This window comes from Telmatherina bonti, assembly GCF_933228915.1.
Source record: "Telmatherina bonti genome assembly, chromosome: 9".
NCBI classification, from domain to species: domain Eukaryota; kingdom Metazoa; phylum Chordata; class Actinopteri; order Atheriniformes; family Telmatherinidae; genus Telmatherina; species Telmatherina bonti.
This window is the reverse complement of record NC_136627.1, coordinates 12,216,479-12,243,040: the sequence shown is the minus strand read 5'-3', so window position 1 is coordinate 12,243,040 and position 26,562 is coordinate 12,216,479. Positions and strand designations below refer to the sequence as shown.

The following is a 26,562-nucleotide window of genomic DNA, read 5'->3' as shown; positions in this document are numbered from 1 at the left end:
ATATTTTCTGTATTATTTAAGGAAAACCTAATAAATCACAAAAGAATCTATAAACATATTAAACACAAGTAAAAATTCTGCCATACAGGGATGAAAGATGGGCGTTTTAACCCATTGTAGGTGGACGGGGTGCATTCATAGGCTCGTGGAGAGAAAACGAGTCTTTAAGGACCTTTAGCAATCAGAGGGTTTTCAGATCTGACTGTGTTCCCACAATGCTTTTGGAGCAGGTGTTTGTGTGAGGCTTCCTGCCCATTGATGAAGAATTTGGGTTCAGAAAGATCACATTCAAGCTTTTCTGTATTTTTTTGGTCCAGGCAATTTTGTCTGACTCATAGTAATCCCTGCGGTTTGCATGTGCAGAGGGAAACTTCCTTTAACAAATATTCAGCTGTAGTGATGGACCGCATGCAGGAAGAAGCTGTGAATGAAATTCCCTACCGCTGCGTGAAACATGAGTCTACAGATTATTCAAGATATTTCCACATAGAAATTTGTTTGTCATCTCTATATATCTGTTCACAGCCTATCATGGCGCTGCTTCAGCCCCTTCAGCTGACTTCCTGCACTTTAAATCAAGTCAGGAGCATAACCCTTTTCCCCAGACACTAGCCAGGCCATCTCCAGTATTACAGTGTCTTAAGCGATGGCTTTTTTTTCTTCACGTTTTATCCCGCATTTCCCCTGAAATCTCTTGAAAGAAAAGATATTAAACCTCCAATCCAATTTCAAAGTCTTGTCTTTTATCAGAAGATAAAATTTCTCACTTTCTTGTTTGGAAAGGTTTAGATGTTCTGAGTTTCTTGTTTTCATTGCAGCAGCAGCTCCTACTTTACAGAAGCATGGGCTCCGTAGGGGCCAGCCCTCTCTGGCTGCCTTCACTTCAGCGTCTCCGTCTGTCCCCACCTCCTCAGTCGGAGTCGCCACCGTCGTCATCATCTGAGTCAGGATCCTCATCCTCTGAGGAGCTTGGATCTTTGGTGCTGGGGTCTGAGATCATGCCGTCTGAACTGTCAATCTCTATGGTTGTCTGAGACATGTAGAGGTGGGCAGCCCGTAATGGGTGACTGGGACACACACACACAAACATGCACACACACACAGGACAGGGAGAATGACATAGCATACATACACAGGGAAATATGCATTTATGCATGACACATTCATAAATCATTGATGTCCACATGTACAGACGTCTTACACGGTGTGAAAAGACAAAGACAAGCAGACACAAACACAAAAGCAGGGACAAAGAGTTAGCATTAAACTTGGCTCAGACAAGTTATGAGCAATGTGTGGATTAAAATCTTTGTTTTCTCATCAGACCAGAGCAAAATGATTACCCCTTCCCTTCACCAAGACTCTCAATTAAAAATTTACAGTGAAGTCTGAATAAATCCCAAGATGAAAGCCAAAAAGTTGTCAGCTTCTCCCTGAGAGGGCATAGCAACAGCTTTTGTTACGGTTACTGCACCTTTGACAGAAAGATCTGAAAACCCAAAGAAAGGAAAAACAGCTTATTGTTTAAAACAGGCAGCAGACTTGTGGCCTTTTTTATAGGAAAACAGAATTCTTACAAAGATAAACACTGAATCTATCAGTTAAACGTAGAGTTGGTATTGCTTGTGTTGGTTAATACAACTGTTCAGGTGGGATTATTTCATTGCCCATTCAATATTATACAACCACAATAGATCTAATTATTACATCAAATTTTAGAAAAATACAGTAATATAGCATCAGTAGTGAAACACAACAGAAATGTAAACCAGCATGCTCCTGCAGATTCAAATGAACATCACTAAATTGTATCAGACAGCTGGCATATGGATCTATTGAAATGAGGGCCAATACAAGCTTTGTATTAAGTTTTATAATGTTCTCCATGAAGCAATCAAAGAAGAATTTGTTAGAAGCTTGGGAAGTGCTCAGTCATTGTTCCATGTTTCTATTGTTTCTTGAAATTATATACAAAACATTTGTTGGACTGCTTTGGTCCATAGGGGCTTGAAATGTATTAGTAGGAAAGTAAACAGCAAGAATACACCATTGATGTATGTCTAGACCATCAAAACAAACTAAACAGGAAATGTGTCTGGAAGCCTGTTTAGCTGAACACAATAAGATGAACTGATAAGACAGTCCTTTTTCTCCAAAATGAAAGGCGTATGGTGATACCGTAGAGGCTACACAGCAATCTGGCTAAAGTTCAGGATCTATAGCTTTCTACGCAAAAGGCACTTTTTCCATTTACTTTAATAAATCTGGGATCCAAAGACTGCAGGCGGAGAGGAAGGAAGAAAGTGAAGGATCCAGTGGGAAAAGAGCCCAAGGCCCCGAGAGGGGGCGCCACATGTTCCGATCCAAAGAGTTCCCCAGAGAACAAGAAAGAAAGGGTGATTCTTCTGCTCCTTTCTCGAGCCCCCTCTTCCTCTCCCTTCCCTTGGCCTTACCACACTGTGGGGTCTTTTCTCTCTTTGCAGGGAGCCTCTTCCTTTTCTTCTAGTTGCCTTTGTCTTTCTCTCCTCTTGCATCTCCTGCAGGAAACAATGATGATGAGGAGGATGACCACGAAAGCGATACCGCCTCCAACGGCTAAGGCCAGAAGGAGAAGCTCAGAGAAAGAGGCTGTAAGTGACAAGGGAAACAAGCAATGAAGAAAAGAGTGTGATGACATAAAAAAGGCAGAATTCCTCCAAAAACATCCAGCAGGATAAAAACATTTTTATAAAAATTAATATTCTTAAACAAAAAGAAAACCTGTTGGTACCAAATGGGACATGAACCTCATTCTTCTAGGTGAAACTCCTACATGTATTACTTAAGGCATCAACACAGCCTAAGGTTGACTTAGGCTACGTTCACACTACAGGCTGAAGTGACTTAAATCCGATGTTTTTTCACCAATGCGACCTGTAACCGTTCTTTTCTTAACAGTCTGAACGACACAGATCTGACATTTTCAAATGCGACCCAGGCCGCTTGGATATGTGGTCCTAAATCCGATATGTATCTGATCTTTTGCCATGCGACTTCAGTCTGAACGGTCAGGTCGCATTAATCCGGCCGACGCGTCATTGACACACGACAAACGTCATTATTCTGTGTTTGTTGTTTATGAACTCTTTATCGGTAAATGCGCTCACATCACTCTCCCACTAATCCTGACTGCGACTCCGTACCCAAACGTTTCTCTCTACAGTTGTTGCTGCCACAGCTCCACAAAAGGCCTTGACCAAAACTTTTACTTTCCTCTTCTGTAAACGTCTCCTTAAAACAAACCCATTCGCGATGTTGTGGCTACGGTTGGACAAAACTTTTAAAATAGCAAATGCTCTGCTGCCGTCCATATTTACCTCTGACGAGACGTCACACGCACGCTCACTGCACATCGCCGTGTCTTCTGCGCATGCGGGATGCTTCTAGTGCGCATGAGGTTCATACAGGAGATCACATACAAGTCGCATTTGATCGGAAATGTGAACGGACTTTCAAAAAATTTGGATTTCACAAAAACATCCGATTTGAGCAGCAAGCCCTGCAGTGTGATCGTAGCCTTAGTGGCTTTATCTGTATGAAAAGAGCCAAATGATGAGGAAGCGTTTCAGGAGACTAGATTAGCAATAACAATATCTGGCCTCTGCAATTTTTTAACTCACTGGAACAAAGCTAGCATGTTTCGAAGCTGCGTTTCCATTACACCTTGAATTGCACAAAACCTAAATATTGCAATTAAAACAAACACTAAAGGAAACACCCGCATTTTTGAAAAAAAGTATCAAACATTGCTGAAAGTTTCCACATTCTAATGAGGTGGTTTTTCAGATGTTCTGATATAGAAGTATATGGCAAAGTGTAATAGAAACATCTTTATCGCATTTACGTGTACTCGGGCGAAATGTAGAGAGCCATGTGACTAGTTTGTTTCAGGTAAAGTTGTTGTGGTTTGGAACAATCCACAGCGAATTTCAGAGTTTTAAAATGAATTAGAAAAAGAAATCATCAAGAAAGGCTTTGATAAGTCGTGGCAAACTTTCTGCAGCAAGGAAACCCCAAAATACTGTGGCTGCCTTGCATGAGGCACAATTCTCAAAAAATCTCATCAGCCGAACAAGATTTTATGAGAACTGAGGATTATGCGCTAAACACCGTTCAATGGAAACACCTGCATATCACAATTGTTGTTTGACGAAACTTACAAATAGCGCTTATATATTGTGAAAAACTGTAATGGAAACGCAGCTCCAGAAATGACATTAGACATTACAATACAAATTCTCACCAGTTTTCCAGTCTTTTGTGCCCTTAAGTCCCTCTGAAATAATGCTCTAGTATTTCTTTTGACTTTAAATTGATCATGCTGCAATTACTTGCATTGTTTTTCTACTCTGACTCGTCAGCAGTAGAAGAATTCAGATGGTTTGAGTCTTAAACATCAGGACATACTGTGGAAAACCCGCTACGAACCTGTGGTGACAACACGAAGTTGAACCTCTCCAACCGTGCCATGGACATCAGGGGGATTCTTCACCTGACAGATGTAGGTGCCGTTGAAGGTGAACTTGACCTGTTTAATTATAATGGAGGCATCACGGCCCATCACATCGCCAGCCCAAACGATGCGCTTCCTGAAGATGCCTTCCAGGGGAGGATATGGTCGCTGCTGGTAGTGGAATATCTTAAAGCAGAGTTTTATGGGTAGATCTGGTTAAAACAGTAATTGAATTAGTTGCTTTAAATTGCTCAAATTAGATAATAAGTTATCAATCTGAGGCTGGTACCTTAATATGCACATTTAGTCCATTCTCAAAAAAGATTACTCGCCATTCAGCTGGTCAAGGTGGTTCATGCTCCCTGACACAGCAAGATAGATTTAACATGGACATTTACTCACCGACTCCTCTCGGCCTGAGTTAAGGGGCCTAAAGGTCCAGGAGATACTGACAGCATTGGGGTTTATGGAAGCCGAACTCTGAAATGTGCACTTCAGACGAACATCTGTCCCATTGACTGCCTCAACATTCCCAGATGTGTATATACGAATCCCACTGACCTGCAGCACACCTGCAACATGCGAGCATAAGGTCCAGAGATCACTTTCTGGGCAGGACATATTGAACAAACTTAGCATATATGTAGAAAATAAAAAATTATATTCACAATTGATGCACTTCGAACCCCGTTAACCCAACTCTAGTTTAGTCTGTGATGCTGTAAGAAAATCACTATAAGTTGTCACTTGAAGTGTAACATGTGCATTCTGTAGCTTCCTTTATGTAATAAAATATCATTATTTTTACCTGAGTTAAAAGAGATTACACATTTGATCAGGTTATTCAGAAAGTCCCACTGACTTCAGATCAGTGGGACTCAATAAAGTGCCAAGTTGTTGGCACTTTATTGAGTGTCTGCTGTGTATTACAGATATTGACTGTATCCATCTGTACAGACCTTAAAGATGTTAAATTAATGAACTGGTAATGCACAGAGGCATATTGACAAAAATTCGAGTCGTTCAGATTGTGAAGGATGGAGCTCTCCAGAACTGCGTTAGCACTTCTAGACATCTACTGCACAGGAGCGCACACACACCACCTCTTCACTTTCCCACAAAGATGCATATTTATTGCTAACTTCCTGCCTGTCGGATAGTCAGCAATGCGTGGTGAACCATATGATCGCACCTCTTCCGCCAGGAGATCATAGTCGTCTTTATGAAGGGAGATCCAACTGACTGCTATAACGACCCATTGAGTATGTGTATGATGCTAACTCTTTGAGGATGTTTATGGGAGGGCTGTCTAGTCAAAATCATCCATGCTATTCATAGAGAGAGCTGTATATGTTCTAATAATAGTGGGAGGCATGTCTAGCCTTATTAAAGTCTATGCCCAGGAGCATAGCATGCAGACCGTCTGTAGAGCTACACTGCAGTGAACTCAGGATAAGCATACTCCAAATAAGGGTTATGAACAGGAAGGTGAAAACAGAACAAGCTGTAAAGGTGTCAGAGAAGGAGCTTTTTTTTTTTTACCTTTGAGAATCTCAAAGACTTTTTTAAAGAATATTCCTGTAAAACAACTCTAAAGCATCTTGCATTTGCTCTGCACCTGTTCCGCTACTCTGTCGTTTTAAGAGATTATGCAGTTAGCGCTTACATTTATTTCTTACTTAATTTAACTGTGATTTCCTTAGATAGGAGTTAAATGACTAAAAGTGAAGTCTCAGCAGTTTGACATTACATATGTGATTAGGATGTGATGCGTTTTTCTGAGGGTTACATGGCTCTGTAACATCGAAAGCATAGAAATGACCAAATCCACATCCACACGTAGCAGGTATCTCACAAAACAAAGATATTTTTCTCCGATTTGGCCCGTCATCCGCACAAAAACGCTAATTTATGCACTCAAAAATTATTCTTTCAAAAACCTTTGACGAAAGAGAAGCTTGGCGAATTGCACGTCTGCATGTGGACAAATATAACCGGAGTTTTAGGTTTTGAAACATCATCACCTGTGACAAAAATACCATGATGTCACATGTGCGATCTTTGTTTACCACAGCATGGACGTCCTCGAAACTGTGTTGGCGTTATCTGTTGTCCAGATGCTTTGTGTTTGTTTTTACAAGCTCAAATACTGCTCTACATAAACGACCAATGGGGAAGGCCAATTATTTTCTGCCCCCTAGCCATATCACGTATGTTTCGTGTTTTGCGGAAGTGACGTTGTGAGATGGAAGCTTATTCTGATTGGATAGGGTTAGGGGCGCTACTGCCACCTAAAGGTTTGATATGCTTATGAATGTGCTTAACAACGTGGTTAAGCGAAGAGGTGTGGATGGATTTGTTTTGAAAAACAAGGCCATGTTGACTCCTTTTTTTTTTTTTTTTTTTACTGACCGGAAAGGGGAAGATATTCAGTTTTACAAAAACCTGGCTACATTCGGAAGAGGCCTGAGTCATGCTGCACAACGATCAGTGTGTGGATTTAGTCAGAGGATTTCTGGGGAAAATATCAGTGGGGGCTCAGCTCCTTAAACAGGGTTTTCGGCTCCTTATCAGGCTGGAGAGAGTTTCCTGTGGGCAAGAAGGAGAGAGAGGGGTTCCCTCACATCATTAAACAGACGGCATCTCTCTCATCGTTGGGCCCTAACAGTGCTCTGACAGCCTAATGTGTTTTAAATGAGCCCGATGAAATCTGGGAGAAGAGCGTACGAGTGAGCAATGGGTACGCAGAAGGAAATGGCCATCCTTCCAAAGCGTGGAGTTCTGGTGAAGAGGCTGCCTCTTCTTCTACCTGGCTCTGAGAACAGACACGCTGAAGTCAGTGGATTACACTGCCCAGGCTTAGGATATTCATTAGGGAGATAGCATCAGCCCTGGCTGTATCAGTCCAGCCAGTAATGAGTCCCTCCCTCGACTGACCACAGGTTTGTGTATGGTGTGTGTGTGTGTGTGTGTGTGTGTGTCTTAAATCCTAGAAGAAGAAGTCTTAGACATTAGATTACACAACATATGAGAAGAAACTGTGCTGCAGCCGGTGTCTACCTGAGGATCCTTGAACAACTTTTAGAAAAACCTTTTTTTTTTAGCTGGCTGCTACCCAAAATGTTCTCTCAGACCAGTTTCTATCATTATAACTGTAAAAGAGCTTCTCCTCATGTAACACCTGGCTAAGTTACCCCTCTGAAAACAAAGAACAGCTCTTTTTAGACAGATCTCATGAAATATGGGTGATAAAAGGACGCCCTCGTCCAGCTTTGGTAAGTCATACAAAGGGAAACCACAATCAGAATATAACCTCCATATGTGCTTATAAACAGGAAGCTGGTGCTTCAGTTGGGTGGCAATTACGCCATTCTCCAATGCACTTAAAATACACTGATGTTACACGAAGGGGCAGCAGTTCCGCTCAGAGGTGTCAAAAGTATTTACTTTCATTTCTCTGGTAGAAGTATACATCTATAGTACACTACCCCACCTCCCCAAGAAAACATTATTCTAAAGGCCATAAGAGCTATTGGTTTATGTTGAAATGATTATTTTGAAAAAACATTGGGATGCCATAGGCCAGTTGTTCTAAAACTGAAGATCACCAGATAATTGTAGATAAAAACACATTACCTACATGTATCTAATAAACTTTGGACCTTTTCCAAATTTAACACATAAAAACATGTTAGTACATAAAAAAATCTGACAGTTTCCAGCCTTACATGTAGAGGATGCTGCATCTATGTAGTTTATGACTATCACACTATTAATCATCACAAACACCAATCTGTGTTATTTGGGGAGTCATGGCTCAAAAAGTCTGAGACCTTTTAACTTTTGAGTCTCCTCCTGGGACATACATGTACGAGGCTACACATGTCTGCCATGTCCTTGGTGAACTGTGACGTGATTTGTGTCATGCACTGGTACGATGGATTGTGTACAAACCAATAGGGTGTCGGACTGGGATATGTTTATACTTCTTATCCAACCATAATCATTCACTATATCCAGTTGTTTGCATGTCCTCCCAGTGTGTGTGTGGGTACTCTGTCTTCCCACAAGACATGCATGTTAGGTTCATTGCTATGGTAAATTAATCACTTATCACATGTAAGTTGCTTTGGATAAAAGCATCGGCCAAATGCCTGCAGAACTGAATTGATCTGGATAGGTTGTGTGTGTGTGTGTGTGTGTGTGTGTGTTTTTTTTAACAGAGTAATCAGAGTATTTTTACAATGTAAAGAATAGAAAGTACAGATAACTGTGTAAAAATGTAAGTTAAATAAGTAGTATAAGCAAAAAGTGAGGTGAAAAATTATTACTCCAGGTAAGCAGCCTAAATTTCCACTTAAGAAAGGTAACAAAGTCTTTGTTCTTCATGACTTGGTTCTGCTTTGAACAGGCAGTCTGATGAGAGGACGCTAGCTCATTGGTACGTCATGGTGAGGAAGACTTAAGTTGGAATGGAAGAGCTGTTGCACAAATGTAGAGGAGTTTCTCTAAGAGATGATTTTCACAGCCCTCTCAAGTTCTGCAGCACATCAGAAATCAAAAGTAGAAATCTAGTTATTCTTGAGAGAGGAACGAGAACAAGATGTTTTGGCAGTTTTCTACTCAGGCTGACAAAGTCTCAATACTCGTAAGCTGCATGGTCCTTTAACTCTCAGTAGCGTTGCCTTCATTAACTTTGCCTCAAATTAAATGGTCTCTATTAAAGTGAGAATTAATGGGATCCTTCCCACTGTTGCCGCTGATGTACCACCAAGCATGGCGGCTTTATTATTCATTGCTGACCCTGATTGTTCTTGACTGTTCCTGTCTGTTTGAGCTCTGAACGAACAAAAATAAAATCTACAGTTAAAAAATATACTTGCTTCTTCCTTTCTAGACCCAAATGAACCAGACTCTTCAACTGGAACTTTGTTTAATTAAATAAATAATTATTTAATAATGATAAAATAATAAAATAATCATTCATATAATAATTAAATTATTAATTAAAATAATTAATAATAGTAACAATTAATCATTAAAATAATTAATTAAATTATTGATTAAAATAAGAATTAATAAAAAATTATTTTGATGATTTAATTAATTAAATAATTTAATCATCCATGGTGGAACTCATCAGTCTATCTTTATTGACAAGCGATGCACTGCCAGCTTGTGATGGATGTCTACGCTTATTCATGAAGGCAGATTAAGCCAAACGCGACTTATTTCTTAATTTTGAAGATTTTTCCTCCCAACGTAGACAAAACAAAGGTAAAATACCTTGGTTATCAAACTATGTAATTATCCTGGATGGCATTTATCCGAGCCTCTGACACTATAGTTAGACCTGGAGTTACTTTTGTCCAGACTGTGTGTGTGTTAATGTAGACATAAATCACATCTGCAGTATTGCCTTTCACCTTAACAACATTGTTAAAATGATGCAGACAGTTGCAGAAAAGCTGGAGCCAATCCCAGCTACCATTGGCTCACAGACAGAGTACTGCTCAGACAGGCTGCTAGTCCATCACAAAGACAAAAAAAAAAAAAAAACAACCATACATGCTCACATTCACAATTTAGTTTAATTAATTAGCTCAACAAGCATGTGCAAAGAGCTGGAGCATAGCTTCAACAAAGGGTTGTTGACATAAAGAGAAAAGAGGCTCAATTTTTTTTTATAATAATGAGTACTTGGAAGATTAAGAAAGCAACATAGTGCAATTCCTCTTGTCTTCCAAAAAATCTAAAAGCAAAATCATCACCATTAACCCATTATTCCCAGTCATAACACCTCATTTCCCATTTCTACCCCCAACCAAGTCTATTTATAACATTCAAATTAGCGTCACTAATCTCTTTGAGCAACAATACTTTCAGCTGTGTAGTTCTTCGCAGTGAGTTGAGCTGATTAAGAATTAAGGTTAATTGAGCTTATTTGAAGGCAGAATGGATGTGAACACAATGACAGTACTGCAATTACTAATTTGTCCCAGTGGCTAAGAGTACATGATTGTTATGTAATCACTCATTACCAGCCACTAATTGGCCTTTACGCCATAAGACACAGAATTTGAGTCATTTACTGAAAGAGAGAAGAGATAAACAGGCAGGAATGTAAGTGTGAGCTTAAGTGATCAACAATTGCAGGGCGACAGAGATGGATGAGATGAGTGTATTGATTGAAGAGTTAAAGCATAATGAAATGATGGAAAATGTACTCATCTACATCAACACGTCTGCTGGAGCAAGATAAGATATTTCTGCTTGTTTGTTAGATTGTTGCGGGTCCATTAGTGTATCTCCTAATAGTGCATGTATTTCCATGGACTCCACAGAAAGTCGCTCGCTTTTTGATGTCTGAACATCCTGCCTGGGCAGAGCTAACCACACCCAGCACCCAGAGACACTGGAGGGGGGTTTTCACAGCTTATTTGGGAGTTATGCTGTTCATGAAGGTGGACTTGGCCAAAGCAGAGATATGCTTTATCTTAATTGTGTTTGCAGGCTGGCTTGCGCTAGTTTGTGATAGTTTTGATTGTTTTTGCAAACAGTTGCAGAGGAGAAACCTTTCGGAGAGATTATAAATATAGCATCTTTACTAGTTCTCTGAAATTAGTCTGCCTATCATGGTGCAATTCCCCATACATATATATATATATATATATAGTTATGTATAAATATATATGTATATATATATATATATATATATATATATATATATATATATATATATATAGTTATGTATAAATATATATGTGTGTATATATATATATATATATATATATATATATATATATATATATATATATATATATATATATAGTTATGTATAAATATATATGTGTGTATATATATATATATATATATATATATATACATATATATATATATATATATATATATGTATATATACATATATATGTATATATATATATATATATATATATATATATATATATATATATATATATATATATATATATAAAAATGTATATATATATATATATATATATATATATATATATATATATATATATATATATATATATATATATATATATATATATATATATATATATATAAATGTATATATATATATATATATATATATATATATATATACACACATATATATTTATACATAACTGGCAAAAATCTCTGAAAACATATAATACAAACTTTCTGTATATATCCAGACTTGAAATGTATGAATGCAGTGAAATATCTGAAAGATGCAACACTCTTCACTTATAATAGAAAAGAAAGAAGAGAAAATGTATGAGGGGTGATGCTGCAGCCTGAACAGCACAAACTGGACCTTCTCATATGGGATCAGCTCAGGTCAAAGTCTTATCTAACCCAAACCTCCGGGGAAAGTGTGTGTGAGAGTGTGTTTATGCATACTTTTACTGATATCAGCTCCTGATGTTTGGATTCATGAACAGATACGGTATCAGGATTAGCCGGAGTAGGTAACAAAATGTTATTTTATATAATTGGGAGTTTGAGTGTGTGTGTGCCCCATTGAAATACACACACACTAATGCAGCATCAGCATGCACACAGACACACATTCATACACACACCAGTTTCATCTGTTATACTGGAGTTGGCGCTGGTCCATAATATCTATCAACATGTCCAATATATAACAATGAAACGAACTTGCTGAACCTTTAATGCACTTCATTCCACCTGTCAACAGTACGTTGTAGAAACTGCACCGGCCCGCTGGTCTGTCTGAAGCCAAAGGGGAGTAAATACTTAAATCCACTGTAAAATAATCAAACAAAGCCCACTCAAGTGTGATTAGATTTGCTTGCTCTGGCCGTGATTCCAAAACTGTAAAAAAGAAAAACATGCTTTCCTCAGAAGCAGGAAAAATATCAAGTAGTGTTTGACCAGTCCACATCTATGGTCCAGTATGACCAGCCTAATCTACATGGTGTCTGTATGGTGTCTCAGGCTTAGCATTTACTGACATATTGGGTAGAATAAGTGCTGATGAAGAGTTTTCAAACCCCTTAAAGTAATTTCTTTCCTTTTTATTGCTGTCTCAGAAATAAATTCCATTGATACAAGTCCTCAGTCCCTGCAGTTGATTCTTGTTCAGATCAGTTTGATAGAAATGACAAACTCTATGTTAAATAGGAAATTCTCTTACAAACTAGACAGACTGGCTATTAGAAGTTTCTTCCATCCTTCCACAACGTTCAGCTCTGCGAGCTACGATAAAGATTAGCTGTTTTCAGGTCATAAATAATCATATAGGTCTGAATTTTAATTTCTTTTATTTTGTATGTTGTTTGTTTGCTTTTTATATATTTAGTCTTTAATTGTTTTAAGTCTTTTTATTTCTTCTAGTAAATCTTGATCTTTTAATACCTTTTTTTTTATGTTTTTACATCTTTAACTTCTTTTAGTGTATTTTAGTTGTTTAACTTCTTCTGGCATATTTATATGCTACTGAATGCAGATAAAACAAACAGTATGTGATTCTCCAACATAAAGAAGATGCCAGCAGTTTGAGCATCTGTCAAGGAACATTTATTGTGTTCTTTTAATAAACTTTAAATTATTTTTACTTCTTTTTTTTTTTCTTTTTGTAAATTTTAGCTTTTACACTTTTTTTAGTGACATATTTTACTCATTAATATGTCTTACAGATACAATGATTATGTTCTGTTAGTCCACATTATATTATGTGTTTTTTATACCATAAGGGCGCATTCACCTCAGCCTTTTTGATTCAAATCCGAGTCCATTGCCTCAGAAAATCTGCTTTGTTTTGGGAAACATGAATACATGAATGACGTTAAGACTCCTCTGCCTCATCTGTTATTCATACTGCAACCATTGCTGCAGTATGCTTGCATGAGACCAAATTTAAAAAACAAAAAACAAAAAACAAAACAGCAATAGCTTCATCTCCATGTTTAGCTCACAAACAGAATTTTCTTCTTCATGTGGGTCTTATTTGTTCTTTCTTTTACCAAATACCAGTGGAGCGCCACGTTTGGTGAGAATGGGGATAAATTATTCTAATGGTTTGCCATGTTCGACCAAAGTGCGGTGTGAGCACGATGTCAGTCCGTACGGTTACACCACCCTACAACTGAGCCGAGTCCCCAATCGGACTGAGTCTAGCAGACTATCCTGATGTGAATGCACCCTAAGAATTGATCAAATTTCCCACTTTAAGTCCCATGAGGTCAAGAAAAGAGGTGTTATGCACTCATGTGGACAGGTTCCTCTGGGATCTTTATCAGTTTAACTAGGTTAAAAGATGTTTAATTATGTCAATCTGGTATTGAATTATCTTCATAAAAAATGTTTTTTTCTATCTGGCTTTGGTTCAGAATAAATGGCAGTGAGCTGGCAAACCTCTTGCACAACAGGAACAAGTTTTATTTTGCTAAGTCTGGTTTGGAGAATGACTGGATGGATTTCTGCTACTTTACTGCTTCCATTAAAAAAAGAAAAGAATGATTATTATTTATCTCAGACCACCGTTCTTTTACATGAACCAAAGAAATTCTGCTGATGTATAAAATGTCTTTCTGAAAACTCCCTCACATCAGATTCACCTCCACATCTTGGTGACAAATAAAACCGAGATGCTTAACGGACACTTTGTTGCCTCCAGCTCTGTATCTGATTCTGAAGGCCAGACAGCTTCTTCCTTCCTTTTCAGTCATGCTTTTAGTGACCACACCTTCTCATTTACCCAGCTCTCTGTGAGGGAAGTTTTAGCGTTTACAGAGACTTGATCCTAATAGATCTTCTGGCCCCATTAGTCTCTCTCTCCCTCTTTTTTTCAGCTGGCTGTGCACATGATTGCTCAGCCACTCGCACATAATGTTAACCTCACCATTCAAAATGACCTTTGGAAAGCAGCTGTACACCCCTGACTCAAAGGCGGCGACCTCACAGTAAAGGTCCGCCTCAGGGCTCGGTTTTAGGACCAACCCTCCCCATTACTTGCATCAGTAACATCAGTGTTACTGATGCATGCTTACATTTTTGTGCTGATGATACAGTTGTGTATTCTCATGCAAAGAACATGTTGAATGCCTGCAAACATTATTTAATCCCAGCTGTCCCGTCTCAGACTTGTACGCTAAACTAAAGCAAGGTCCCTGCTAGAACATCAGCACAGAAAACATCTGTGCAGATGTTCCAGCAAATATCAGCTAAATGTGATAAATGAAAATCTTTCTTTAAGATCCATGTTTAACTTCTTTGTTATTTTAGATAAATGAAATCTGAGATTTTTCTCAATAAATCCTGTTTTACATTCAGGACAGGTAAGAGGCTTGCTGTTTCTACTTTTTTACTACACGCTGACAATGGAGACGTCATCTACACGATGTGTTCCAGCTCACTACAGATGTTGGATGCTGTTTTTCATGGAGCACTTGACTCCTGATTCACCAAGCACATTGTACTCCGGTCATCTGATCATCACCATCTGGCCACAAGCTTGGATCAGGATACAGCAGAATCTAAAGCTGCCCACCTTGATCCAATTAGAGGGAATTTAAAGGTATTCTCAGGGGACTGGAGAGAGCATCTTTGAATCACTCTTGTTTTTAGTGTGTTTAATTTATCATTTTAGATGTAACTTGCTTTTTGTACTCCAAAGAATCTAACTCTAATTTATATTCTGTTTAGTTAGAGCTGTCTGTAACTGTAACTTCATGGTGTTTTGTCTGACTTAAACAGCTGTCTCATGAAAATTAACCCATTGGGTCAATAGGACTGTCTGTATGATAAAGATTAATTTAGATTCACAAAAAAAGATGTGCCATATAAATAAAGTGGATGGTTTAGAGTAATCGGAAAGTAGCCAATCTTGCCATCACTACACCACCAGTCAAAGTTTGGACACAGTTTCCCATTGGTTTTAATGGTAAAGTGTGTCCAAGCTTTTGACTGGTAGTCTATGTTGAACTGGGAGGTGGGACAAGCTAAGGTTATCTTTTGCAGGTTTCTCTCATCCTCTGGGCAGCCCTCCTTCTTCAACATGATAACCACAAATTCCTACTGTTAGTTTTTCACAACCATCTAAAACCCTTCATTCACAGGATAACAGCACTAAGATTCAACATTTCCAATCCCCAGCTTAGATTATTTTGTTGCAGTCAGTCAGACGATGTTTCACTTCCTCTCGCTATCAATGGTCACTTCATGTTCTGAGTCATTGAAGTAACTTCTGGCAAGCACAGACTTATGTCACTGCTAAAAAAAAAAGGGTCTGTTTACAACAACTTCTTACTCTGGCATAGAGGAAAAATGTTTTTTATATATATATATATATATATATATATATATATATATATATATATATATATTATACCTTGAACTAGTAGCTGTAAGGACAGGACAAAGGGACGCCACCACCAGGCTATAAAACTATAAAAAAAATTATTTGACAGATGATATAACCACATACAACCAGCAAGTCATCTGACAACAGTCTGTAATGTACTACCATTCACTGAATCTAGAGTTTGACATGTTTATGATCCACAATATTACTTTAGCCTTTAGAAAATCCGCTATGTCAACAAATTTGATGACGATTTATGGCAAATAAAGACAGCTTCATAAATTTCATTATAAAAAGGGGTTAAAAAATTAAAACAATGCTGATGTGCATCTGAAAGAATAAAAAGCAACAACCTGTTATCACAGTGAAGGAACAGCAAACACCAGTGTGTGTGTGTGTGTGTGTGTGTGTGTGTGTGTGTGTGTGTGTGTGTGTGTGTGTGTGTGTGTGTGTGTGTGTGTATGTGTGTGTGTTGGTGAGAGGGGAGGAATGCATTGCAAACCACCTGCTAAACAATCTGACCAAAGTCAGCCGTGCCAATGTGCAATCCTGCCTGTCTTATTTGTTTAGGATTTTCCTGGAACATACCAGCAGACCTGTTCCAGGGAAAACACTGACACAAATCTGGCCAGTGCCATAAACAGGAAGAATTCCCACAAAAATCTGTCAAACACAATAATAAACACTGTTTAAATAAATCATTTAATGATTAAATTGTGTGTAACACAACATAAACTGTTGTGCAGCAGCTATCGCTTGTTCTTATCTAAACACATGCAAGGAAACATACTGAATGATATATTTCACCCTTTGCTACCACGCAGCTAATACGCCTTCATAGACTCGTAGATGCGGTGTAATTCCACTTGAGTGTGTCTTTTATGATACCATATTGGCTTCGTGGGATCAGAGGGTTGATATTTATCACACTGTTGTTGAGTGTGATCTGTGCCACTATGCTCTCCGTGTCACAGCGACATTAAATCAGCTCTGTGACGATGCTGACAGCTTAAAGGAGCAACAGCAGCAACCCTGTGATTCTGTGTCTTCAACAAAGATAAAGAGGAATGCATAATCTCGCCCGAGTTTTAGTTCTTAGCATAGTTGGCGTTAATGATTAATGTTATTTTTTGTTGGGTTTCACAGTATATTTTTAGTGTGAAAGCTGCTTTATTGAGCTTCTTTTTCATCTTGCTAAACTTTCTTTAAAATATTTATCTCAAAGATAAAAGTAGTGAGAATAATAACGTAAAACTTGTGGGGTTTTTTTACGCTATAAGCAGGAATTTCTAAACACAAACAGAGGCTTTATCTCCAACGCATCAACTAGCTAGCATAGCATACCACGTTGTTATGATAGCTTGAATAACCAGCTTTAGCAAACCAATCATTGCTACTTGGCTTAAAATAAGTAGCAGCGAATTTAGCACAACGTAAATCAAGTTTCTTCTCTGGAGTTTCTAGTGGCTGATGTTAAAGTCCCACGCTTCATCTTTAACCAAACAGCACGCTCTGATAAGTTCTTCCACAGCTGAAAGTCTTCTTATGCCCTGCACCCAAAAATAATCCCCAATCTTCTTACCTACTCGACTGACCTTTCCACATCAGCTCAATAAATCAATGCAAGCAAACGAACAGAAAATTTTATCAGACTAAAGCTGTTTTCACACATGTGCTGGAGAGCGGAAATGTTTTCCAGATAGATTAGCGATATTACACCAAGCCCCCTAAAATAACCTCCAGGACTGCAGTCGGTACAACGAAGGGAGAAGGTAACATTTGCTGCTAGCATGTGGGCAAAAATGCAGCAATTTCTACATCACATCTTAGATCATGAGTGCTTCCAGTTGTCCTTTTAGAGATATTTCATTTAAGGTGTTTATCTAAGAGCTGGTATCAATACAACGTGGATGTAAAGACAGTCTGCAATGCAAGAGAGATAAAGAAATAGTAAGCGCAGGAAAAGGCACCTGGTAAAAGTCTCTAAATCAGGAAATTGGTTGCATGGCACTCTTTCCTATACGGTGAGTGTTTGTGCCTTTCCCTTCTTCATTATGGCTCAGAAACAAAGAGACTACCGGAGGAAACCTGATTCTCAGTTGCGCCGGTTTTGGAGGAAACACTTAAGACCGGACAAAACATGCAAAGAGCTCAGACAATCACAAAGAGGCTCCTCTCCTCTTTCTGATCGCTTTCACGAGGTCAGGTTAGTATTCTCTGTTTTTAACAAGGCGTATCTTTCATGAAGGGCCGTTCTGAGTGCTGGGAAACGCAGGTTCAGGTAACAGCATGCTCACAGAGGAGGACACAGAGCCGAGGGAGTGGGCAGGTGTTGAATGGTATAATAGGAGGAGACCCTGAGTTGAAAACAGTGAACTATGGATTTGATCCATACAGGTTTTCACTGATTCTTGAATATGAAATTGTACCAAAGCAAGTATACAGTATATAAGAGTCCAGTCCAATGTTGATCTTATTTCTGTTGCTGTGTTTTTTATTTCTGGTTAAATTCAGGAAAATTTCTCCTGCAGAAGACAGACCTTTTCAGCAGAGCGACTGTGACTGTGTGAGCCTCCACTGTATCAACATTTCTGTGCTCTAATGCACAATTTCAGCTACTTTTCTGGGTTAAAGTGCCGAGTGAGAGAATGGTGTTTATTGTGAATTAGCACAAATGCCACTAAGGCTCACAGCAACTACATTATGGAGAGATTTTCTCCAGAGAAAGGTGTGTATCTGACATGTAACCTAAATATTTGCTGAGGGTGATGGCTCATTGTGAAATCTGTGGCAGAGAGAGAAGACAAAAGACGTCCAGAAAGGGTGAAGTACAGTCACAGGGAAAGCAGGGCCAACTATTATCAAGATGATTTAGAAATACAAGAAATGTTCATCATTTTATATCAAATTTAGGGTAAAAACATCAAACCATATATTTCTTTTTAACTTAAAGAAACAGTGATGCCCCTCCATGGCGGTTTTTTCCCCCGAAGGTGTCACCTGGCTTCCTCCCACCATCCAAAGACAAGCATGTTTGGTTAACTGGTTGCTCTAAATTAACCTTAAGAGTAAGTGTGAGCTTAAATGGTTCTTTGTCTCTCTGTGTTGGTCTTGTGATGGACTGGCGACCTGTCCAGGGTGTACCCTGCGTCTCCCCTGATGATTGCTGGGATAGGCTCCAGCTTACTGGAACAAGCGGTGAAAAAAATGGATGAATGGTGCCACCACAGCGACTTATCGGTTTTCAACTACTTACATACCATTCACATGGTTGTACTTTAGCACATGTTTTACTCTGGATGCCCTTCCTGACACTCCTAAGGGAGCAGGACTCAAACCGCCGACCTTCGAATCACAGGACAATCGGCTCTACTACCTGAGCCACTGCCACCTCCTGATGCGTCTATTATAAACATTTATTATTTTATCATTCTGAATTCTGTTGTAGATTTGTGGTAAATGTGACACTTCTTAATAATCTAACCTTTTCTTTCATTGTTTGTGTTCCTGTTGGTATTTGACACCATAAACAACCTTATTTTCAATCTGCCCAATACATGACCAAATATTTACCACTGCTGTTTAAAACACACTTTACATATCATGTCATCTTGAGGTAGAAGAGAGGTGACCAGTTTTGGTCATGTAATAATCCAAAAAAAATTTGTGAGTCATTAGTTTAACTTGTAGTGATGAAAACCAGCCACATATCCACCGCCTGACTTCGCCGCACCTCACGTGCTGCTTCATGGACAGTATGAGCCAATTTTCCCTGCTTTGTTTAAACAACAACTGCAGGAGAAGGCCGGATCAAATTGTTTGGATTTTCTCCTGAAAATTTTCCGTGTTGTGTGAAAACAGCTGAAGAAACACGTCTGCTGTGTAGTCTGCCAAGTCTGTAGCAGACTCTGTAGCAGAGCCGGCGAGTAGCAGACAGATGCTGTAAAGCATCAGAGACGCTTACAAAATCTAAAATTATAGAGGTCCCTTTTAGTAAAACTAAGTAAAAATAGTAAGTTTATTCACATCAAACTTTATTTAAAAGCATTTTTTAAGCATAACAGCAACACAAAGTGCTTTATGTAATAAAAACAACCAAGTTTATCACAAAACAAATCAAAGCACACAAATGTAAAAATCATACTTGCTTTGACACACACAAGCTAAAAACACCTCATGGTCGAGGGTTGGGGAGGTCCCCAAATAAAATAAATAATAGAAATAATGAAAATGAAACATGTAGATAATCAAATAAAATAACAATAAATAATAAAAATTAATTTAAATCAAAAATAAAAATTAAATAAATAGATAAGATGTGTTTTCAAACTGAGGAAACAATAACATAGGTGTCCAGCCACATCAAGAACCACCTCACCCCTGATCAGAGCGTTCGCTACCATGGAAACAACACCACGACCATACAGCTGCAGTGCAGGGCCCGACTACCCAGACAAGAACCATAACCAACAACCACACAACAACCAGCGATGATTTAACTTCAACGTTAGTCATGTTTACCGTAATTTGCATAAATCCAAATGAATATGAGGACAGAAGACAAACAAACAATCTAAAGAAGTTATTCAAAGGTTCTGCACCTGCTCAGTGTCAGCTACTGGGACCAGACCAATCATATCAATACTTTCATCATCCAATACACGGAAAAAGACAAGATGCTAACAGTGTTTTTTTTATTTAAAGAATGGCGACACATTTCCAGACAGGTGACTGCACGGTCCATTTATTACACAGTTCATCATTTAGCCACATGTTAATGCAAAAGAACATTATGTGCTCATATTTACACAAGAAAGTATAAAGTTCAACATTATGAAGCATAAATTGACCACAGCTAGAACTTTGCTGTCTTTTGTGCACCCTGACCTTTTGCTATCTACTTCTTGAAAAGATTGATGATCTCTCCCAAATTCTTAAAAATGTTCAGCAGCGGTTCAGTTGCCTTCTTGTCATCTCCATTTTGGAGCTTTGCAGATAGACCCCAGACCTAAAGTTTTTGCACTATTTGGAGAAATATTGGCTTTCCAGTCATGAAAATGTCACATTTTTGGTACAAGACCTACTATTCTCCTGCTCCTTCAAGTCCATATATGAGCAACAGCAGACAAATCTGCGCAAACATGCTGTAAAGGTCATTCTGAACAGATAGCAGGAATAAATCTCTCTTTAACGCTCTCTTCCTCCTTTCTTTCCCCCTCCTCCTCCTCCTCCTCCTTCCGCCAAGCCTAATGTAAATTCATCAGGTGACAGTGTCCAGGGGAAACGTGAAGTGGGTGAGTGAGGATAAGAGTTTAATCCATCAAACCTCTTCCACTCCCACCATGTGGCTGACTCAACAACTTCTTGGGATTACAAACTCCTAAGGGAAAAAGAAAGATGGCGGGAGGGGGGGGTCTAATACATGAGCTTCGATTCAGCCTGCAAGCTTCAGTTGGACAAACGATTCAGCTCTGAAATGACTGCCTTAGTATTTACTGTAAAATTACACAGACATACGCTTGTTGTGCAACAACAGGATGAGTCAGAGCCCCACTGTGACCTCCATTTCTGCTCCTGAGCAGATGATTAAGCAGGCAAATGACAATACATGAGAGATCACACTGTGGAGGAGGTTCAGACCTCTGCTCTTTGCTTGCTGCCTTAAAGAGGCACTTGCCAATTTTCTAAATGAGGATTGGTTTATTTCTCACGACGACGATGAATCTGTGCAAATCGTTTTGTTCGATGGCATGCCTCTGTCAGGGCTCTTACTGAGACTGCAACTTTTTTTTTTAAAAATCGTCTTTGGGATGAAAACATGGATCGATATACAATTTACCAAACCTACTCAAATCCATATTGCAGTGATTTTGTTTCTACAGGTATAAGCAACCAATTTTATGATGGCTTTGTGTGTACTGTAGATGTGTGTGTGTGTGGTATCATTATGCAGGCTATAAAATCATTACCTTGCAGAGCTGCAACAAACTCCAGTGAAACTGCAAGGCTGTGATTATAAGACCCTCCATCTATGTAGGCTTCAAGTTATACTTCTATCATCAGGGTGTTTGTATCCAATATTGAAGCTAGGGGTGGGATTTAAATGGAATAAATGTTTAAATATGGGACTTAAGTATCTAGTGATGCTGCAAAAGTGTCACTTTTATAAGTTGTTTATTATTAAAAGTGATCAAAGAACAAACATGAATGTTCTTTTCATCTGAAAAGTTTCTTTTGCTCTTCTTCCAACCAGCGTCAGCAATGGTTTGGCATCTGCTTGTTCGTACAGCGCTTTGCGGTTCTGACAGCTGGACTGACAGACTAATTTAACACTTTTTGCATCATTTTATTATAAAAATTTTGTTCAAAACGCTGTTTATCGCAATCAGATATTTGTTTTCTGCCCCCTGGTGGTAACCTTTTGATCTGCAATTGTTTTGACTTTTCTTTTTTCACATTGTTATGAATATTACGTTTACAGGAATTTTACTTGTTTATTTTTACCTCCGATAAGGAGGTGGTGGAGGTTATGTTTGTCTCAGCGTTTATCTGTTGATTAGCAGCTTTATGCAAAAACTACTGGATGGATTTTATGATTGTTTTACTGAGAATGAGTCTAAGTCTTTTGTAGATTCCATACATTTTGAGAGTGATCAAGATCACCATCAAGATCTTTTTTTGAAGGATTCTTTATCATTGTGAGGTAGGACTATTTTCAGTATATATGCTTATAATTCTACAATAAGTGGTCAAAAAATCCAGCACAAGTTCCCAACTGGTTTTCCAAGACACCTCAGAAGCCTCTCAAAGGATCCAGATTTGTCTGTAAATAGGAGATTTTTGGAGTTTCCATCACTGCAAGACAGCAAATTAAGTGTCCACTCACTAGACTCAGGATAGTCCACTAGACTTGATTCGACTGGGGACTCGGCTCAGTTGTAGAGGGGTGTATCCATGCGGATCGAGATGGAAATCTGATTTGCTCTTTGGTCAAATGAGCATAAACATTGGAATAATATATCCCCATCCCCACCAAAGGTAACGCTGCACTCGTATTCTCACAGTGGGATGTGCTGATGTCCAGAAAGCTTATGATGAATTACGGGAAATATCAACTCAGGAAACTTGTCGAAAGGTGGATCTGTGTGCGGAGATTTCCAAGTTCATTGTATCTAGAGCTTCAGAAGGATTGAAATGGAAGATTCCAAAAAAAGGGTGACCAAGAGTGGCCAGAAGCAGGGTCTGTCTTTGATTCTAGTACCTCTGAATCAAGTTTAAGTTCTTCTGCACTGAAGGGACTTTCAGAACATTTGAGCAGGTCTTCTGAGAGGCGACAAGAAGCTGCTGCTGATGTTTCTGCAAGCCAAGCTGTGCTAAAAGTATTAGAAGAACAAGAGAAAAAAGAATTGAAAATACAGCAGTTAGAAGCTGAGGTTAAAAGAAAAATTGCAGACCAAGAAGCCACAGTCATAAAGCATCATTTAGAACGGGAAGCAGAGGAAGTGAAACTAAGGTTAAAGAGAGAAGAGGAAGAAGCTTGAAGAGGAGCACGCAACTCTACAAAGAACCCTGGAGGAAAAACGGAGAAAGATACAGCATTTGGAAGCTGTAAAAGGTCTTAATGCCGCACGAGCAAGGATGGAAGTGTATAGGCAGATAGAAATATGCAAATGATAGAAGATGATCTTGAGAGCAGAGAGACAAAATAGAGCATGACACCTTAGCCAAAACCAAAGTTTCCATTCCTACAAATCCTCTACTTCAGGATATTTCCACTGCATCTCCGGCTGTGCCCACCTCCGCAAATGAAAGTACGACAGTGTTAGCAGGTGCTTTAAGTGCCAACAGAATTCCTATACCTGAACCTTCAGTATTCAGTGGGGATCCGCTTAAATATAATGACTGGAAATTTTCCTTTGAAACACTGGTTGATCAGAAGAACATTCAAGATAAGGAGAAGATTTACTACCTCCGCAGATATATTGGTGGGCAAGCCAAGAAAGCAATTGATGGCGATATCCTCCTTGGAACTGAGTCTGCCTACGTAGCTGCATGGAAAATCTTGGAGGAAAGGTACGGAAACCCATTTGTGATAGCAAAATCCTACAGATACAAGCTTCGAGCATGGCCAAAGATGGGATCTAAAGACAATTTTGAGCTTAGAGAATTTGTTGATTTTCTCCGTAGTTGTGAGCCTGTAATGAAAACAGAAAAATCCTTTCGAAGTAGCCAGATTGGTTAATAGCAAGCTGGAACCTCAAGGTTGTAGAAATAAAAGAAGAGAGCAATCAGTTCCCATCCTTTAACCAGTTTGTCACATTTCTGACAAGACAGGCAAAGGTTGGATGTGCCCAGAACTCCTCACCAGGGAGGCATCCTAACCAGACGCCTGAGCCTCCTCATCTGACTCCTCTCAATGCAGAGAAGCAGCGGCTTTACTTTGAGTCCCTCAGACCCCGTGGAGAAAACTCGTTTCAGTGTCACTTGTATACGCAATCTCACTCTTCAGTCACTGCCCAGCTCGTGATCATAGATGAGGGTAGGAACATAGATCAGCCGATAAATTGGAAGCGTGAGCTTCGCCTTTTTGGCTCAGCTCCCTCATCACGACAGATCACATGCATGTATATAAAAAAGTACTTGATAAAGTTTCAGTTCAGATATTATTCCACATTATTTTTTAACTTGGCATCAATGATAAGTCCTGCTCAAAAAGTACACCTGAACCAACATGCGTTACATAATACAGGCAGTCCTCGGCTTACGCGCTTCTCGTCTTACATTATTTTCTACTTTACAACACTCATTAAACAAATGTAAATAAAAATTTATTTTTAAATTTCAAAGTTACGAGGTTCTGCATAAGCTTTTATGACACGGAGGCTGAGACAATGCCTCAGTGCGTGTATATTTATTCTATTTTCCAGATGCTGCAGGGTGAAAGATTTGGACTGGGACATTTCTGAAGGACTGAATAGTTCGCTTGCAAGGAGCATGCAGCCAGCGAGGTGTTTGTTTGTTTGCTTATATTTTACTTAAGTAAAACTTTATTTACTGGCTGTGCATGTTGTTTATATGTCAAATTGACACTGTGTTTATTATTTCTTTAATATTTTTGTTCCGTTTTCACGGTGCCATTTGTGGAGACGGCTACAAATAAACCAGTAGCAAGAAAGCCACTTGTGTCTGCTTGTGCTTCGAGGGAATTGACTCTGATTTTCCATTAATATGATGTAAAATACTTGTATTTAGATAGTTATTAGGTGATTAAGGGGGTATTTAAGGAAACAAATCTGACTTACGCGTAATTTCAGGCCACACCGTGGCGTAGGAATGGAACTCGTTTGTAAACCAAGGACTGCCTGTTTTTTAATTATTGCTGTAAAGCCAGTTTCTTTTAGTTCCCGCCGTCTTCCTCATGTTAATACATTCATGTGTCGTGTGCATGGCTCATAGATGGATTTTAAGATGCTGATGTTCCAACTTAACACTAAGAGGGTGCCAAAGAGCAAAGAAATGGCCAAACTCTGGTCTGGGTTTGAACTATCACATCATTTCTAGACAAAAGCATATAAATAGGTGTTTCAGATCCTGTATTTAAATAACAATAGTTGGATATGCTGGAGTGCTTACAGACTGCAGTTTGCAGGCACGTTAAACAAAGAAAGGAAATTCTGACATCCTTGCTCGGACAAGTTCAACCGCTCGGCATCGACTCCCAAACCATAAAACGTCTGGCAAGTGGTGATAAAATCTATTGTGGTTTTCTGTAAATTAGAAAAAAACTATCTGGCTGGTTTCACTGGAACCAGTAGCTTCAGATGTTTACTGGAAGTCAAAAAATTTGCCAACCAGCCAAAAGAAAAGGCGATAAATAGATTTCAGGCCCCCTCTTTATATTTCCAACGGAGCGCAGTCTCATGCTTAAAGCACTTTGCAGATGTGCGCTGACTAAGATCTCTTTGTTTTAGATTGGTGTTTCCTTGTACATGAGAACGTCACTGTTGACTCAACACGCCCTCAAGGCTGTTCCATCAACTCCACACAAAGCCGAGGCGTCCCTCCAAGCATGGCGACACAATACGGCATGTCAAAAAAATCACAGCCGTGTTTTCTTGTGTGCACTTGTTATTGTAGCGAGATTAGAGACAGTGTGGCAGAGCTAACCGTTATGTTCCGGTAAACAGACTCCAGAAGCTGTTGCTGAACTGTAAACTCCACTGAAGCTTTAACAGGCGTTCTGTATGTGTGTGTGTGTGTGTGTGTGTGTGATAAGCTGCAGCCATTTGTTCACATGTTTGTGTGTGAGTGAGTGAGTGAAACCTGTAAGTCTGGGCAAGCTGGTGCATGTCAACATGCTTCTGACTGAGGAAGAACATGTTACAGGAAGACTGGAAGACTTAAAGTAAAGCACAGAAAGGACTCAGACATTGTCAGTGTCAACAGAAAGGGATGGAAATGTTTAATAAAGACTTTTGATTACGTGACGAAGAGATTTAAGAACTAATCTGGTTTAAACTTTGAAAACTGATCAACATAGTCTTGGAAAAAGATACAGCATTGTTTGTTCATTTCTTAAACCTGCAGCACGGGACTTTTCCATCGCAACCTGCCAGTCGGAGATAAATTCAGGCCGAACGAGTTCACACAATGCTGGCAGCCAATCAGCACCAGTCTGTTCTGTATTTTCCTGCATTAGGTTTAAATCTAATGTAAGTTGTGGCGATCT

The 26,562-nt window shown here is 39.0% G+C and overlaps 1 protein-coding gene across 1 annotated transcript in view; it reads right to left on the bottom strand.

Moving 5' to 3' along the window:
- The window catches only part of LOC306760341 (myelin protein zero-like protein 2), a 28,717-nt gene continuing 2,155 nt past the window's right edge, over positions 1–26,562 (bottom strand). The window contains exons 2-5 of the mRNA XM_079246152.1: positions 4,895–5,064; positions 4,468–4,678; positions 2,454–2,628; positions 1–1,067 (exon numbers count right to left, since the gene is read on the bottom strand). Of these exons, the coding sequence (XP_079102278.1) occupies positions 911–1,067; positions 2,454–2,628; positions 4,468–4,678; positions 4,895–5,064 (713 nt within the window). The 3' untranslated portion in view covers positions 1–910. The remainder of the gene's footprint in view (positions 1,068–2,453; positions 2,629–4,467; positions 4,679–4,894; positions 5,065–26,562) is intronic.